Source organism: Passer domesticus, chromosome 4, assembly GCF_036417665.1.
Source record: "Passer domesticus isolate bPasDom1 chromosome 4, bPasDom1.hap1, whole genome shotgun sequence".
NCBI lineage: Eukaryota > Metazoa > Chordata > Aves > Passeriformes > Passeridae > Passer > Passer domesticus.
This window is the reverse complement of record NC_087477.1, coordinates 68,718,417-68,735,571: the sequence shown is the minus strand read 5'-3', so window position 1 is coordinate 68,735,571 and position 17,155 is coordinate 68,718,417. Positions and strand designations below refer to the sequence as shown.

At 40.3% G+C, this 17,155-nt stretch overlaps 1 protein-coding gene and 2 long non-coding RNA genes across 18 annotated transcripts in view; 2 read left to right on the top strand and 1 right to left on the bottom strand.

The window, feature by feature from the left end:
- LDB2 (LIM domain binding 2) overlaps positions 1-17,155 on the bottom strand; it is a 363,575-nt gene that overhangs the window by 88,641 nt on the left and 257,779 nt on the right. The window contains exons 3-4 of one of the 15 annotated variants that reach the window (XM_064418581.1): positions 12,961-13,020; positions 10,091-10,153 (exon numbers count right to left, since the gene is read on the bottom strand). The exons of 13 other annotated variants lie outside the window; for them this stretch is intronic. In XM_064418581.1, coding sequence (XP_064274651.1) covers positions 10,091-10,153; positions 12,961-12,988 — 91 coding nt within the window. In that variant the 5' untranslated portion in view covers positions 12,989-13,020. The remainder of the gene's footprint in view (positions 1-10,090; positions 10,154-12,960; positions 13,021-17,155) is intronic. One more of the 15 variants, XM_064418582.1, reaches the window with a different exon arrangement.
- LOC135299472 (uncharacterized) lies at positions 4,554-9,926 on the top strand. The gene is made up of 3 exons (XR_010361452.1): positions 4,554-4,722; positions 8,571-8,721; positions 9,858-9,926. It is a non-coding gene; the product is annotated as an uncharacterized LOC135299472 (long non-coding RNA).
- On the top strand, positions 9,967-15,935 carry LOC135299473 (uncharacterized). 2 transcript variants are annotated; one of them, XR_010361453.1, is made up of 4 exons: positions 9,967-10,337; positions 10,929-11,064; positions 13,425-13,642; positions 15,599-15,935. It is a non-coding gene; the product is annotated as an uncharacterized LOC135299473 (long non-coding RNA). The 2 variants fall into 2 exon arrangements; XR_010361454.1 differs by having other exon boundaries at positions 10,929-11,178.

Genomic DNA, 17,155 nt, shown 5'->3' with positions numbered 1-17,155 from the left:
CCAGTCCTAGAGTTATGTCTCAATCACATACTGACTCAGCTCTTTCTGCTCTTTGGATAATTCCTCTAAGATTTTAATTGCACTTCTCTGTGCCTCTTGATTCTATGGCATTTAATTATAACAGATTTCACATTCGCTTTCACTGCAGATGGTAAACTCATTTCATCCACCATTTCATCTCTTACTTCTCTTCAAACATGGAACAGAATTATTAACTGAATGTTTCTGTATTTTTAATTTTTTTGTATTATTTGATATTCTTTATCTTGTATAAAGGTGATTTTTATTCCTAACATCCTTTAAAATCTTTCTTACTATTTTCATTCTAATTCTACTTATATCTCACAGATTTCTTTAGCTCTTCTTCTTCACTGTCTGCATTTTAAACCTGTGCTTCTACATCCACTTCTCCTCATTACTTCTCTATTTATTTGTATTATTTTTAAAGATGATTCTATATGTCATCTATGAGGGTTTTTCCAGAATGTTTTTCATGTTTCTAAAGCCATGGCTTTTGGATCCACTAGGACTATCACTTTCAACAATACCAAAGACTCACAATTCCAAATATAAATATATTATTGCCATCATTTATGCCAGGAGAGATTTCAGCTGTGGTTAAAAGGTGTGGGGTTTTTTTTGGTTTTTTTTTTTTTTTGAGTATGAAGTGTAAACATTACTTGCTGGTGCAACAATTTCTATTCACATATATAATTGTCATGAGCTGCATATGCAAAAAATGCTTTTCATATATTCGGTGGTAACCCTGGTTAATCTCTAGAACTCCCTGTCCTGAGCAGTATTTCCTGTGCTAATGAACAAGGACTTTATCTTCAAGAATTCAAAGGTACCTCTGATTCTGCTCACATCCAAATTCTCCATCATGCTGCAACTTGGGAATCCTTATGTTCACTAGGATTTATGTGCCTAATGGGGAAGGCCTTTTCTTAAGAGTGGATCAAGTTTAACAATGAGTGCCTTAGTTGGAGAGAAAGAAAGGATCTGGAATTTCATTTCTGTTATCTATACACACTGAAAAATGATGAGCCATGTGCCTCTTCAGAGACCTGGAGAGCTTTTGGCTCACATTAAGACAAAAAACTGAGATAAGAATGAAGGTATTATTTGGTCATTTCCTGAAACCATGTAAAACCATTCCCTGAGGTACACTTCGCTGACTTTTCTCCACCTCTTATTTACCTAAATTTTAATCCAGCTCAACTGTTTTATTTAACCATTCCACAGTGGAGAGCACTGTTGGGCCCACATGACATTTTCCCATTACATTCAGCCTAAACCTGCTCTTTTTCATTTCTCTCCCTTTCAAACAAATGGACTTGAGCTTTCAAGCAATGCTGGTCAGTCCATAGCCACTCAATTACAATGCTCTTGAAAAGTCTCCCAGAAGCAGATTCCTTCTTTGTTAAGCAGCTGTATGGTTATGCTTCGGCAAAGAGGAGTTGTCAAGAACATGGGGGCAGAGACACAATGTTTCTCAATACTTTGATAATTTAACATCTAATGATCTGAACAGCTAAGAACAAAAATATGTTCTTGGAGAGAACATCATGCGTCCTTCGTGGTGTGTAGTGCTAAATGTGTTTCTCAATGTTTACATACAGATGCAGAAAAGATAGCCTTTAAATTCTTATGTAAGCAGAAACATAAATAAATCTAGGCACATGCAAGGAATTCTTATGAGAAAGGATTCAAAACAGAGATGTGAAATCTCTCACGGGTGAGGGTTTTCATTGTTGATGTGGTAATCTTTCCATCTCATTATCACAGAAACAGGCAGATGCATGCACAATCACAGTTACAAAACAAATTTAATTTACACAGTCAATCCTTGGAGCTGTATGTTTGTACGTGCACTATTTGCCTGGTAGTCAATCACAACTAAACTTATAAGTCCCTATTAAATATATTAAAAATACAATATTTAAAAGCTTCATCAGTGTCTTGGTGCAGATGCTCTATAGTCTATAGTGATGGGTTACTAACTATATTAAAGTCCATACTGAATTAAGAGCACAAATTTGTTGTAGACATCATATATTTATTAATTTCCAAGAAAAATTATAGTCTAGAAATAAAATACATTTTTGTGTTCCTAGAATCCTTATGTGTGTCTTCATGCAAGTTTTTATGAAATTTTTGTTTTGTTCCATTTCAAAGAGGTTTTTTTTAAATCAAAATTGGATCCAGTTTCTTTTTAACACTAACAGACTGAAAAAATCTATATTGCAGGGTGAGATTGGATTCCATGCAGGGGGGTACTAACCAAAAAGATTCATTCATTTAACAAGGGACCATGTGTCCATGTGGACAATGTGCATGTAGAATTTGAAACAGCCCAAACTTACTTTAGATCATAGGCTATCAAGCTATCTTTGTACCAACTTACAGTCAAGCATAAATTATAGGAAATAATTCATAAGAAAGCCACAGGCAGTGGCTGCGAGCATAACCAAAGTGGGCAAGGGTGATCAGCAGTGAAAAAGGCAAGCAAAAACATACAGACAGATTCTGCCCTACTGAAGTGGAACCACACAACCTGGAATCCAATGTTACTTTTTAACAAATGTCCATATAGAATTAAAGAGGTACTTTAAAAGGCATTTGTGCTGTATTTTCATCTCTTCATACTGTTTTATCTGTACATGAAAAATATATAGTCAATGGAGTGAAGACAACAAGGGTCTAAAGGAAACTTGGGTTTTTTCAGCTTTTTCATCTGCTTTGAAATTCTCCTTAGACATATGTTTTTGCTTAAAACAAACAGAGGTGAATAAATCAGTTGATCAGCATTCCCCCAGAGTTGCCTGCATTAACTTTCTTGGCATGATCTCATCACTTAAGTCAATATGACTTAAGAGTTTCTCTAACAGTTTATTTGCCTCTAATTCTATACTGTTCCTGAATCTAAATTTCAGTCTACTGAATAGAAAAATGGATAGGCCAGAGATTTACTATCACAAGAAGCAGAAGTTTCCCTTGCAGAACTGAAATAGTGAGCTGCTTTTTTTCAGACACAGAAAGTTCTCCATATGGTCAACTTTGTGTTTAGGAGTAAATCAGAAGTATTCCAGAAGGAATGTAATCTTTGTACCTGTACCTCAGTACTCCATATAACTAAATCCAACACATCCATCTTTCTTCTCTCCAGACTTCACTACCTATCATTTGGCTGAAAAAGCCAGACAGTCTATTTGAAAAACTGTATTGTGGGGAAATGCCACGTGGACTTGTTTGGAGACACTGGCTCTTTTTCTCACCACTTGTGAACACATTCAGGGAACAAGGAGATGCAAATCACCAATTTGTTCACTCAGATGTTTACTTATTGACTTATTTTCCTAAGTGACTACATACTTACAGCCAATAATGAGGCCTCCTTTTTCACCTAACAAAGGCGCATTTGGAAAAGAACAGATGTAGGATGCAATTTGGCAGCCGCTGCCTTGTCCCCAGTAGCGGGTTGTACAAGCAGGCAGAGAGAAAAGAAGAAGAAATGCGCTCCTACTTTCATCCTTGCGTCGGCCAAGCGGGGGGCTGGGGGCACCCACACGAGTGGATCAGCTTTTGTGGAGACACAGGAGCGCCGTGGCTGAAAGCGGCGGGGTCGCGCCGTGCAGCGCTGCCAAGGGTGGGCACTGCGGCCGGCGGTGCGCCAGCAGGGCCCGCAGCCAGGGCCGTGCTGGGCTCCAGCACAGCCCCACGGACAGAGGCTGTGTCCTCTGAGCTGTGTCCCCTGGGCCATGCCCCTCAGCCAGGGCCGTGCTGGGCTCCAGCACAGCCCCACAGACAGAGGCTGTGTCCCCTGGGCCATGCCCCTCAGTCAGGGCCATGTTGAGCTCCAGCACAGCCCCACGGACAGAGGCTGTGTCCCCTGGGCCATGCCCGCAGCCAGGGCCGTGCTGGGCTCCAGCACAGCCCCACGGACAGAGGCTGTGTCCCCTGAGCTGTGTCCCCTGGGCCATGCTCCGCAGCCAGGGCTGTGCTAGGCTCCAGCACAGCCCCACGGACAGAGGCTGTGTCCCCTGAGCTGTGTCCCCTGGGCCATGCTCCGCAGCCAGGGCTGTGCTAGGCTCCAGCACAGCCCCACGGACAGAGGCTGTGTCCCCTGGGCCATGCCCCTCAGTCAGGGCCGTGCTGAGCTCCAGCACAGCCCTATGGACAGAGGCCGTGTCCCCGAGCCATGCCCGCAGCCAGGGCCTTGCTGAGCTCCAGCACAGCCCCACGGACAGAGGCCGTGTCCCCTGGCCCGTGTCCCCGAGCCATGCCCGCAGCCGGGGGCTGCTGAGCTCCAGCACAGCCCCACAGAGAGAGGCTGTGTCCCTGGGCCGTGTCCCTGGGCCATGCCCGCAGCCAGGGCCGTGCTGAGCTCCAGCATAGCCCCACGGACGGAGACCGTGTCCCTGGGTCGTGTCCCCCGGGCCGTGTCCCCCGGGCCATGCCCGCGGGCGGGCCCGCCGCGCCGGGAGCCGCAGCCGGGCGATGCATGCGGGGACACGCAGCAGGCTCCCGGTGGTGCCCCAGCTGCCGCAGAAGGAGCCTACAGCCACTCTGGGAAACAAGCCTGAACGAGCCGGGGGCACTTCGCACAAGAAAAGACTTTCTGCATCAGTGAACAGATTCTTTTTCCCCAGAACCACTCCTGGCAAAGGCTAAGCTTTTTCCCAGGTCTGCCTCAGCCTGCTGCTAACTAAGCATGAGCAGGTAACAGCACAGCCTGGCGTGCAGTCTCCAAGGGGCCCTTCCTTCCCACAAAAACTGGCCATCAGCGAAACAGACAGCAGCAAATATTTTTGCTCTAAATCAGGACTCCCTGATGAGATGCCTGGTGAAAAGCATTGGCACTGAAGCAGCGCAGCAGCGGGAGCCCACCGGGGCCCCTCAGCCGCAGCAGCACATGGTCCTGCACCCACCTTCCCTCCGGGGAGCCCAGCAAGCCTGGCCAACAGGGATGGCATTCACACATGTGAAATGTACCTGAAACTGCACTAAAACACACATTTTAGCATTCATTCAAAGAAGCTAACAGCTTGATTCTCTCCCTTTGATCAACATTGAATTTCATAAAACAGCAACATTTCAGATCTACACACAGAAATTTAGCTTTCTAGGCACACACTGTTATCCTCTTCTCATATAAATAGAAATGCTTCTATTTTTTTTTCTGGGTTCTGGGTTTTATAGTTTGGTTTGGTTTTGTGGTTTTTTTTGGGTTTTGGTTGTTTTTGTTTTTGTTTTTGTTTTTGTTTTTGTTTTTTTCCTGTTTGACTTACTTTCCCCCTGTTCTCTTCTAATTCACATGTGTTATTCCTGAACACTCCAGTTTTCTTACAAGAAATAAATTTAAGGTCCTGACCACTGGGGACATTGGAAATCTTATAAAAAAATTGAGGGTAAAGTGTTAGCTTTGCCCAGTTTGCCAAAATCTAATTTGGGTTGTCACATTATGTCTTTGTAACCTTTCCTTGTAATTTCAGCTGGATAGAACTGCACACTATTACCATCCTTTGTGTAAAAGCTGCTTTCTGTGCCAGTATTTCTGGTGCAAGCAATTTCAACCTTTTATAGATTGTGTCAGACCCTCAAATTTCCTTTTTGTTCTAGTGAATTCTTTCTGAGACAGAATATCCACTGACATCAACAACAGTGTTATCAAAATAGTGAACAAAATCTGAAAAGAACAGTAAGAATACAGTTGAGCAAAGTAAGCATGCACAAGCTTAAATTTAAGCATCTCTGTGTTGAAATGCTATACTGAGCAGAACTGAATACATGGAAGTGTATTATTGTTGTATTTTGCCTCATCAACTTCTAACTCATATATAAGAAATAAACCTATTAAGACATGAACAATAGTAAGAAAATGCATCAGACTACTAGCTAAACAACATGGAAGCATGGTCTCTTGATATTCTATCTAGCACAAAAAGGAACCTGTCCAGAGCAGAATATTTTATCTCTTGGGGAAGAATTAAAAACAGCTTTGAGTTTTGTACAAGCATTTGTAAGGAAGGATTACATATAGTTGATTATTTTAACTTTATTATTTCTGAGCAAATTCCCCATTTCCCACCAAGAAAAAAAAAAAAAGCTCACAGCATTCATCTACTTCAGTGGTTCTTTACTCCAGATTTAACAGAACCAAGATACATATTCCGGAGCAATACTCCTTTTGATATTTAGTCTACTTAGGTACAAATACAGGAGTGTTTGGTAAAAGACTGCAACCGGTTGCTCTGTGGGGCATTTTTGGGGAGAGAGCTGCACTTTGGAGGAGGCTTTTGTGAGCTACTTGCTGTCATTAAGCTTTAATCTACAAATCCCAGTATGTAGATCAGTATGTATATAACTACAGTTGCATTTAAAATTACCCTTCACTTTGTATCGGAATAAGTGCAGGACAGGCAAAAATATTTTCAAATTGTTTTGCAAAATTTTAAGGCTTGCATTTTCCAGAGTAAATTGCACAGTAGTCACATAGTTACAGTTGTTACCACACAGAGATTTGCCAACACTCTGCTTAGAATCAACTTGATCTCACATCTTTCAGGAGAATTTTTTTACATTTTTTTTAATCCCTACTTTGTTAATAAACTTCATAAAGCCAGAAAGACACATTCCTTGAATTCTAAGTGCCTAGAACACATTGCATCTGAACATTACGTTTTTTAGGTCAGAATAGACTGCATGGAGTGGATGGGTCCACAATGAATCAGTACAACAGGAAAACAAAAATAAAAATGGATACTGCTTCCCAACAGCTTGTTTGACTAAATCTATTGCTGAAACAAAAAGCACACAGTTCCTCTGCCCATCTTCTAAATATTTCCAAACACTTCACAGTAACAGTTTACAGTCTGTATGTTATACCATTCTTACAAACTGTTGAAAGCACTGATGGTAACAACCTCCATTTAATATTGTGCAGTGATGATTGCACAGGAATGCAGGCACAGGGCAGAAGAACCATTTGCATGGGGTGTCAGCACACTTCCTCTTAATTAGTATGGAATGGTATGGAATTAGTAGCCAAGCAGCAGAAGTCACTGGAACCCCTTTTCACCTACATGTGCTTTTAGTCTATACAAACAAAGATTTATAGTCAGATGAGTGACTAAATACCTTTGTGCTGGAGAGAGTGGTGCTGTAACTTCACCTGTAAAAGGGCATGGGAGATAACACTCTGCATCATGGAAGTCAGGCAAAAGAGTTGCAGTTTGTACAGAAGTTGCCTCTCTATCTGCCTTCTTCTAGCTGAGCCAACCCAGACCACTTCTGCAATCACACTCAAAGGCATAATGAGTGACAAAAACAATGATAGCTCCTGTAGGTGTCAGATACACCTATATGGACTTCTCATACAGTCTACCCTCAGTTTATTTTCCCATAAATCACATTTAAAAATCACATCTGGGCAGGAAACCTGCAAGGGAGCCTGAAGTCACAGGAGAGAGACTGCAAATTCAGCAGAGGCCTCTTCTCCCCAGGAACCTGGACTGCAAGCCTGTTTTCCTCCTGCAGTGCTTTGGGCCATCAAGCTGGACATACTTTTTCAGGAAATGAAGAAGTCACAATTTCTTGAAAAGCAGCTCTAGAGAGATCAGGACCCCTTATACACATATTTTTTTCCATGGGATGCTAATGCTACTGCTTTTACTGAATCACTCCAAAGTTTCTGTGCAAAGAGAGACCTTCCCCAGATGTGCTGGATCCTGCATTGTGCTGCTTTTCTAAGCCCATTTTAACAGCTGTTGCAGCTCATTCATGAGCTGGCCACTATGATTCAGTTTTTATTCTACAAAAATAAAGAATTCTACCTATTCTCCAATAACAGCCCAAATCACTTCAGTAGCACTAACGCAATCTGTAGCGTTTCAGACCATTACTCTGAAAACAGCAATTGTGTTCTGTTTTATAAGTGCCATCTATGTAACAATTTAAGTTTGTAAATCACCTCTGAATCCTTTGTGATGGAAGGTGCTGTATAAACTCAAGCTATTATCATTCCTACATTTCACTGCTCCATAAATGAGATGCTACAGCTCCTTCCAGCAATATGTCTGTGATCACATAACCCTCCATCCCCAGTATTTCATTTTTACTGGAATTAGTGATTAACATGAACATCACACCCTTTCCTATATCCCACTTCTCTTTGGGGTTTGGATGTTGTGCCTGGCAACAGTGTGCTGTCTTTCTGTAAGTGGTTTCCTTGGAATCAGAGAAGGGCAATTAAATTGGCTATTAGGATGCAAAGTGTGCAGGTCAGTGCAGCTTCTGGCAGGCAAACACACCTTAAAAAACACAGCCCTTAGACTCCCACCTGTTTCTGAAAGCTTCGGGAGACTATGGCAAAGTACTTCCTGAACAAATTGCAGCAAATATCTCCTTTACACATGATAAGATTATTTCCATTATAATTGCTTTAAATGGGCAAAAGTTAAGGAAAACAACTGGTGATTTCTATAAAAAGTTTAAAATAGAAGGCAGTCACTGCCCTGGTCTTAATTTTCCTCTGCTTTCCCCATGAGTTTTCTTTTCTGTTTCCACAGGTTTTCTCTCACCAGGGCCCTGCTGAACAGATCCCATTTGAACAGTTTGTTATTTCTCCTCCTCCTTTTTGACGTGCCACAGCAACCTGAGGGAGCCAATACTCAAAAGAGATAACAAGCTATGACAAGTAATGCAAGAAAAAATGGCAAGGTAAAAGACATTTGACAGCATCCAGTTGATATTTCTCAGCAGTGAGGGAGAATGAGGTGCACCAGACACACTGCCAAAATTTCTGTCACCAGTGTAAATTAAGCAACGTGGCAAAAGCAATCAGAGTGTTAAAAGAATCTTCTCTTTGCCCTTGTTTGCCTCATTTCTTGTTTTTCTCTTAAACTGTACCACTGGGATGAACCACAAGACTTCCCCTCTCCTTATTAAAAAGGCAAAAACTGCTTATGCAGCAACTGCAGCAGGGCTCTGTTGTTAGCAGATAGAAGGGATGCATGGAGATGAGCTACAAACAGTATCCACATCAGCCAAGACACTTATGGGGAAAAATTGTTCTGTGAACATTACAAATTCTGGCTCTAATTAAACATTCATCTCTCACTGTTCTGGGGGTGGAGAAGGAAATCATTGTCCTTTTATACTGCAGTTAAAAGTGGAAAACATTGCATGCAGAAATACAAAGAAGAAATATTTTTCTATTCTGTGACAGCAATGAATGCTGAGGGTTATGCTGACTGAAGGTAATTACTACAGCTCTTTCCTTGTTCTTAAAAAAAAATAAAAAGAACTGTTCATGACTTAAAATACTGTTTCTTAGAAAAATCTGTAAATCATTCTGCCATACACTTTCTTAAACAGTTGCTACAAGGGATTCTCCCCTTGTTTAGCTTTCTGGCCTTGAAAAATACACTTGAAGATACATATATATGAAGTTGAACAAAGAGAAGAACAGATAGAGAAGGAGAGGTGTTCCCAACTGAGATCAGGTTCACTGAAGGAATTAGATACTCCTCCTTCCCAGGTCTCTGGTGAGGTAAATGAAAGTCATTACAAGTTTCTTAAGTGTGGAAAGAAAAATAATCCAAATATTAGATAGGGAATGACCAAGGAATCAAAAATTTCCAGTCTCACCTGAGTCTCGTTCTTACTTTCTCTCACAAAAACATGGGATGAAGAGTGCCAAAACGGAGAGCTAAGCTGCTTTATGAGAATAACTTGGTGACATTTTGGAAAGGCTTATACAGTGATTTGGGAACTTCTCCAGGTTTTGGTTTTTTTCCCCTTCTTGCCTGTTTAAATTCTTTTTCTATTATCTGTGTTTTCTTCTTTTTTTTCAGATGGTAAATCCTCTAGGGATTCACTGAAGCCTGAAGTTCTTTCTTGTGGAGGAAAGGGGGGATGGGGGGTGAGTTTGTATCTATCTATAGTAATAAAAAATTCCACATGATTGATATAAGTGACTGACTTTCTGGCTTTTCACATGCACTTGGGAAAGGCCTGAACTGCCCAAGCCCATTGTCCACATTATGCTCCCATTTGTATTCAATATATAGGGAAAGGGAAGACTCACTCCAGTGTTTTTGAGGATCTGATGGCAATGCACTGTAGCTCACTTCTGCAGAAACATGTGGCACTGTCCAAAGCAGAAGAGAAATAGGAGAAGCAGTCAGTGCAGAAGCAAAGAATCATAGAAGATCCTGAGTTGGCAGGAATCCACAAAAATCATAGAAGTCCAGTTCCTGGCTCTGAACAGGGCAGCCCCAAGGGTCACACCATGTGCCTGAGAGTGTTGCCAAACACTTCTTGAACTCTGTCAGGTTGGTGCTGGGACCACTGCCCTGGGGAGCCTGTTGTCAGGGAATTCAGTGCAGTAGCTCAGGTGTGCTGCTGCAGTCTGAGATCTGGGGTTGGAGTCCTGGCAAGAGGCCATGAATTGCCGACCCTCTGCCCCTCTGCATGACAAAGAGCACAGGGATCTGTGGCACAGACACTCAGAGACACAGCAGGAGCTGACTACCCAAGTCTTTCAAATGACTGTACTCCAAGAGTATAAAAATACTCATTTTTAAGGCCCCTCCTTGGAGGCACTCAGCTCAAACTATTTTCTCATTGCATCATGATTAAACTCTTGTAAGGATCAAGACCTCTTAGACTCTGCTGTGGGAAACCTGGGGTCGAGCTGGTAACAAAACCTGGTCTGACTTGTGGGAGTGTGGGGTGTGTAGCTGCAAAGGGGCTTCACTCCTAGCTCAGGTGGTGTGAGAGAGACTGCCAGAGTGGCTTCTGGATTGTTAGATAGAGAAGTTTCCTTAACACTGTTTCAGTGCCCAACCACACTCTAGGTGAAGAATCTTTTCCTGGTATCTAACTTAAACCTCCTCTGACTCTGTTTCATGCCATTCCTTCAGGTCCTGTCACTGGTCACCAGAGAGGAGATCAGTGCCTGCCCCTCCTCTTGCCCTCATGGGGATGTTGAAGACCACAGTGAGGTCTCCCCTCTGTCTCCTCCAGGCTGAACAAGCCGAGTGACCTCAGTTGCTCCTGGTATGGCTTCCCCTCAAGGCCCCTTCACCATCTTTGTTGCCCTCCTTTGGATGATCTCTAACAGCTTCATGGTTGCTTTATATTGTGGCATCCAAAACTGCCACAGCACTCGAGGTGAGGCTGCCCCAGCTCAGAGCAGAGCAGGACAATCCCCTCCCTTGCCCAGCTGGCCATGCTGGGCCTGATGCCCCCAGGACAGGGCTGACCCTCCTGTTGACTTGTACTCAACTTGCCATCAACCAGGACCCCAAAGTCCCTTTCCACAGCACTGCTTTCCAGCATGTCATTCCCCAGCCTCAACCTACATCCAGAATTACCCCATCCAAGGTGCAGAATCTGGCATTTGTCTGTGTTAAACTTTATATGTTGGTATGAAATGTGCAGTAAACAAAACTGGTCTCCAGGTCCCTGAGAACCAAAATTTCTGTGTTTTCAAATCACCACCACGGACTCTATCTCCCTTGCTAGTTTTGGATGGCTCTGCAAAAGTTAATCAACATAAAACATTACAAAGTGACCATTGAATCAAAAAGATAAGAGTAACTGCTTTCACAGCTCCTCACATCTACAGTGCCACTGAGGAGAAACACAGAAATCCAAGTGTGAGAAATGGCTGAAATCTAAAATACTTTTACTGAATTGTGTAATTTCAGATGAAAGACTGACAAAAAACTTTACTGCAAAACATTGGTGTTCATTGCAGATGATTTGTTCATGTTGCTAAATCACTATATTCCAGTTGATTTCTTTCTCAGTTGTTTTGTCCAGTCAAAAACTTGGTCATTTTGTTTCTTACATGCACTCTAAATTTCTGACCATGGAATTCTAATGCCCAAACAACTCATATAGCTTCTGTATGGACTAAGACCTAGATGGAAAAATAACCAGTTTTCTGCTATTATGGTTACTAGATGGTATTGAAGCAATTTAGTTTGGAGGAACTAGAAGGAAACAGAAACCTAGATTTTATTTCTAGCTATGTGAGAAGTATGTATTTTAGGGCATATGGGGAGGACAGCTGAACAGAAAGAGCATGGTTTTTCCAAACAAGTGGATAAAAGTTGGATGTCTCATCTCAATTCCTATCTCTGACTGGAGAAATCTCCTGCAGCCTTTCAGATTATTTATCTATTAAATGAAAAGGAACATTTTGTTTTCCTTCTAGGTCTTTTAGTATTTGTAGCAAGCTGAAGTGTTAATCATATCACTAGTCTAGCAAATTATGCATAAAAAATTATGGGATTTCACTGAGCTAAAACTGCTATAATCCAGATTGTGTTATACAATGCAGAAACCTGTGCTTTAAAGACCCACTATTTCATTTCTGGAAGAACTGCCAGTTATTTTTCTTTATATAGGAAAATGGAAGTAAATACATTTAAAAAATAATATTAATAATAAATAGGCTATTTTGTCACTGAGCAGATCCTAGATATGCATCTTTCAGAATACTTTTGAACTTTTAGCCCTTCTTTGAGAAAAAGCATTGAACAGATGGCCTTCAAACACCTCCAGCAACCTAAATATTTCTGTGATTCACTTGACTGACTCATTTTGGTTTAAAAGGGTAGAAAGCCTATGCCCATTTTTCCCTTACCTAAGGCTGACAATCCTCAGAGTTTGTAAACTGAGCTATTAAATGAAGCACGGGTATTATAACCCCATAATTCTTGAAGTTTCACACCACACTAGGAGGTTGAATTAGCTCCCCCAAATTGACAAAAGTGATTTTGGTATGTTAATGAATCAAAAAAATACTCAAAATTTATTTGCATAAATAACCAAATTCCATTTAAATATGAAACCAAAGATGAAGAAAATCTGGTTTTACTTTAAGGTACACAATAAAATAATACAAGCTCAAACATTTATTGGTATTGCTAAATTGCAACAAACCTGCATGTGAGGTAGTGGAGTGCACCATAAAGGAATAAAAAAAAAGTCATTTGTTTTCACCTAAGAAAAATAAAAGAGAGTAATATTTATTAAATAATGTCCTTCTGTAACACAGAGTTCTGTGTGGCTCTTTACCACATTACTAATTTTTACAGTTAGATAACCACCATCACTTGAGTATGAAACACCAAGGGACAACTATAATCTTCTTCACTTTCTAACTCAGGTCAAATATTTGTAGAAGGAATGTGTCTTCAAATTATAAAAAATAATTTGCATTATTTTTTCTGTTTTCTGTCAGTTTGATAGTAGAATGAAGAAATGTTAACCTGATCACTAAAATTATGCTTTTATTCAAAATGTTACCAGAAAAGTTCATTTATCTATCTGTATCTTCTGACATGATAAGCAATTAAGTAAAAAAAAAAATATAATTTATAATTTGAATTATTATTGAATTTCAGGGCTAAATATTCAGATAAAGCTCTTCATTATGTAACTTCTACTAGTATTTCAATTGTTTTGATGGAGAGGAATTTGCAAATACACCCTTAACTTTGTGAAAATCTTCAAGGAGAACTACCACCATGAATAAAGATGTAATTGTGGAGACTCTCATAGAATAAGACTAGGAATTTCTGAAAAACCTACAGATTAACCATGACGGGAAAAGATTCTACAGGTATTACCTTTAATAATAGTCTCAAAATAACAAAAGCTTAGGTCTGAGATCAAATTTAAAATTCAGTTACAATAAAGTAAGAGTTTAGTTCCTGATCATTGTTTTAATTTGTAATTTACTCCACCTAACTTTGATATGCATGCAATAAGTACAGCATTGCTCAGATTTCTAGAAAAATTCATGCTCTACATGACTGCATCTGAAAAAAAAAGTTCATTAAATTGATTCTTTTTTGGAGCTCAAAACCCCAGTGTTTTTTGTATTCTCTATATATTGGCTGAGATCTCTTGTATTGCTTTCACTCTCAAAAATAATCCCACTCTGACTGATTGCCTTAATCTCAAAAAAACAATGCAGCAATAAAACCACTGTTGGTATAACATTCACATATATTCCCTTCCACTTTTTTTCAACAACAATGCCCAGATTCTTAGATCTTGGGGGTTTGTGTTTCATAATTTTTTTGTTGCTGCTGTTTGGGGATTTTGTTTGTTTCTTTGTTTTAGTCTTTCACTGGTAATCTGAAAGGTCTGCATCAACAGCCTTCAGAATCTTGTTAGAGCTTTCTTGTTTCTCTGACAGAAATGTCTGATGGACACTGACCATGCTGCTGCCTTCTGTGTAGACCAGCTCAGGCAGAGATATGAAAATACAGACATTGCTACTTGTAGGCTACATAAATACTTTTAAGGCAACCAAGAGCCATGTACTAGGGTGCCCTCTTCTCTCTGCAGGGCATTGCACCAGTAATTACTTGGCAACAGTGTAGTTTTGCCTAAGCCCTGTCACCTGCCTGAGCTACATCAGGAACTAAAATTTCTTTAGCCAGAGGACTAACACAGAAACGTCAGAAGAGTCCTAATTAAGCTGTGGTATAAACAAGGCACATAACCATACAGGCAATGCCATTTGCCCTAAACATGACAAAATGATCGATGAAATGTGGCATTGACATCTGTTCCAGAAGAAACCTGAATTACAATGTCTGCTCTTTCTGGGGTGACTTTGCAATATTCTCACTGACTTCAGTGACTCACTGAGTCTCACTGACTTCAGTCCAAGAGCAATGCAGGTATACTGACCAGAGGGTTGCCACAGTCTGCATTTCAAGCAGCAGCCCGGAGATGTGAAAACCAAATTGAAGTTTGGTTGAACAACTCAGCTATTTTCCAACACTCCTTGCTGTCCCAAATTTATGAGATAGGAGAAATATGCTACTCACACCTGGACTATATTGTATGTGTGAGCAATCCATTTCTATCAATGCCTTGCTGTAGTCCCTTATTCACTAAGAGTCCTTTATGAGACAAACATAATTGTCATTATTATATATACTGTTACTGTTTCATTGAACATATTGTTATTGCTATATTATTGTTATATTGACAAAATGATTGCTAAACTACATTAGAGAAGTATTTATGGCTTAGCATTCTAACAATTTCTTTTTTCTGAAATCTGCTGGAAAAAATAATAGCAGGGAAGCTCCATTGAAGACTCAAATCCCTTTCAGGCCATCAGGATGTTTACTGGAGGACTGAAAATAAGATTACTATCATAAGTATATTTAGCACATGTGAATTTCTCATCAGATAGTGGTCAGAGGCAAAATTAGCTTTGAAGAAAGACAATACTTTAAAGAGACAGACGTGTTGGAGAATGTTTAAGAAATGCCACATAAATTAAATACAATATATTTTCAAATTGTTGGCCTGCCTGTGATACAATTAGTAAAGATATTTAAGTTTATCAATAATGGTACAGTTTTCTCAAATATCACTGATTCCTTCTGCAGGGGAGAGAGAGAGAAGTCAATTTAAGATCCCCAAAACGTATAATTCTGTATACAAAACCAATCCACTCCTGAAACACTAATTCACAAAAGAATAATTACATTAGGGATGTCCCGTCTATGTTAATACCTGACAATCTAATTAATATGTTTATTTATTTCAGTAGGGTAACATTTCCCAAAGTTATGGGAACATCAACCAGCCCAAAGACAGCTAAAGATTATGAAGAAAATGAAACAACATCATTATTAGTGGCTATGAGCAGCTTGCAAAATGAAGACTGGAGGCAGACGCAAAGGTGCAAGTGTGGCTGAGGTATTATGCTGAAAAGGAAAAACAGAGTTTGATCCAGTGAGTAAATTGACTGGAGTAAATGGAGAAGCAAAAGTGAAGCAGCTTAAAAAAAATAATAAGAGTACCACAAGAAAAAAAAAAAACAAACCCATGAAAATGAATGGTATTCTTTTTGACTTTGGCTTAAGATGGAAGCTCTTCTCAATCATTGTCATCTGGACAGTATAGGTTAAATTACAGACCAATTTTATGTAGGAAGATATTGCAAATGGATTAATTAAGGACATAGAGAGCCCGTCTGTTGCTTATACAAGACCCAGCAGAAAGCTACAAGTGTGTTTCACCCACAGAGGGAGGATATCTAGGAGTATCTCATCCCCTGCAAGAGCAGTACGTAGCTAAAGTGAAGGTCGTGACCGAGTGAGTGAATCCCAGGCACCCTCCAGAGCCTGAGCGCCATGCGCTGCACAGTGCACGTTTTGTGGCCAGATCAGCAGGAGAGTCTGCTTTCCTGCACCTCCATTCCTGCTTCTGTGGGTCCTTCGGACTGAGGACATCTCAGCCAAGAAATCTGGCTGCTCCAATTTCCTTCCATCTTACATTACTCCTCCCAAAAGACTTGTCAGAAGTTCTTCTTAAACTTGTCAGTGAAACAAGAGAGCATATTTGTCGCAGTCTTTGAGAAACTCAGTAAAAGTTCACCATTTTCTAAATCCTGAACTCTGCTGCTGCTGAATGTATTTAATATAGAACCAGCATTTATCTTGACTAATCTCTAATATTCAGTAAAACTGAAAGAATTAAAAAACATCAGAGAATCTGGAATGAGATATTGGGTTCCATTTCTTGCTTCATCTCTGGCTTGTCAGGGAAACTTGGACAAGTCATTATTTCTCCCAGTGCCCTACAGTCCACTTCTACAAAACAGTTATGCAAACAACATATATACAAATACTACAAACCTTTAGGATGGGATACTTTCTCCTTAACAGTGTAACATTTGCCTAAGAATGAATCCTTTCCTCCCAACAGCCAATATCTATAAAAGGGTTAATTCAAAAACACCCTCAGAAACTAGAGAACTACAGGTACTCTTGATACCCTGAACATGTAATATTTATAACAGTCATACAACTTTAATTTTACTTCTTTGCCTTAGAAAAAAAAAAAGAGTGCAATTTTTCTAAGCACAGCACTGCAGAAAAAAAAAAAAAATGAAGCGCTCGTTAGTTTGGAATTTTCCATTCCTTTTTGCTTCTGCCTGAAAGGCAGAGGACTGTGGGGGTTTCATAGTGGAAAGAATTTAGGCCTGTCTCCCTTTGACTTGCAAATTTTAGAAACAGTGCGCTATCCATCTAACTGGTTGGCAAGGATTTAATATCCCTAAAGCCAGTCATGAAGCATTGTCCTCCCTCCCTCACCCTTC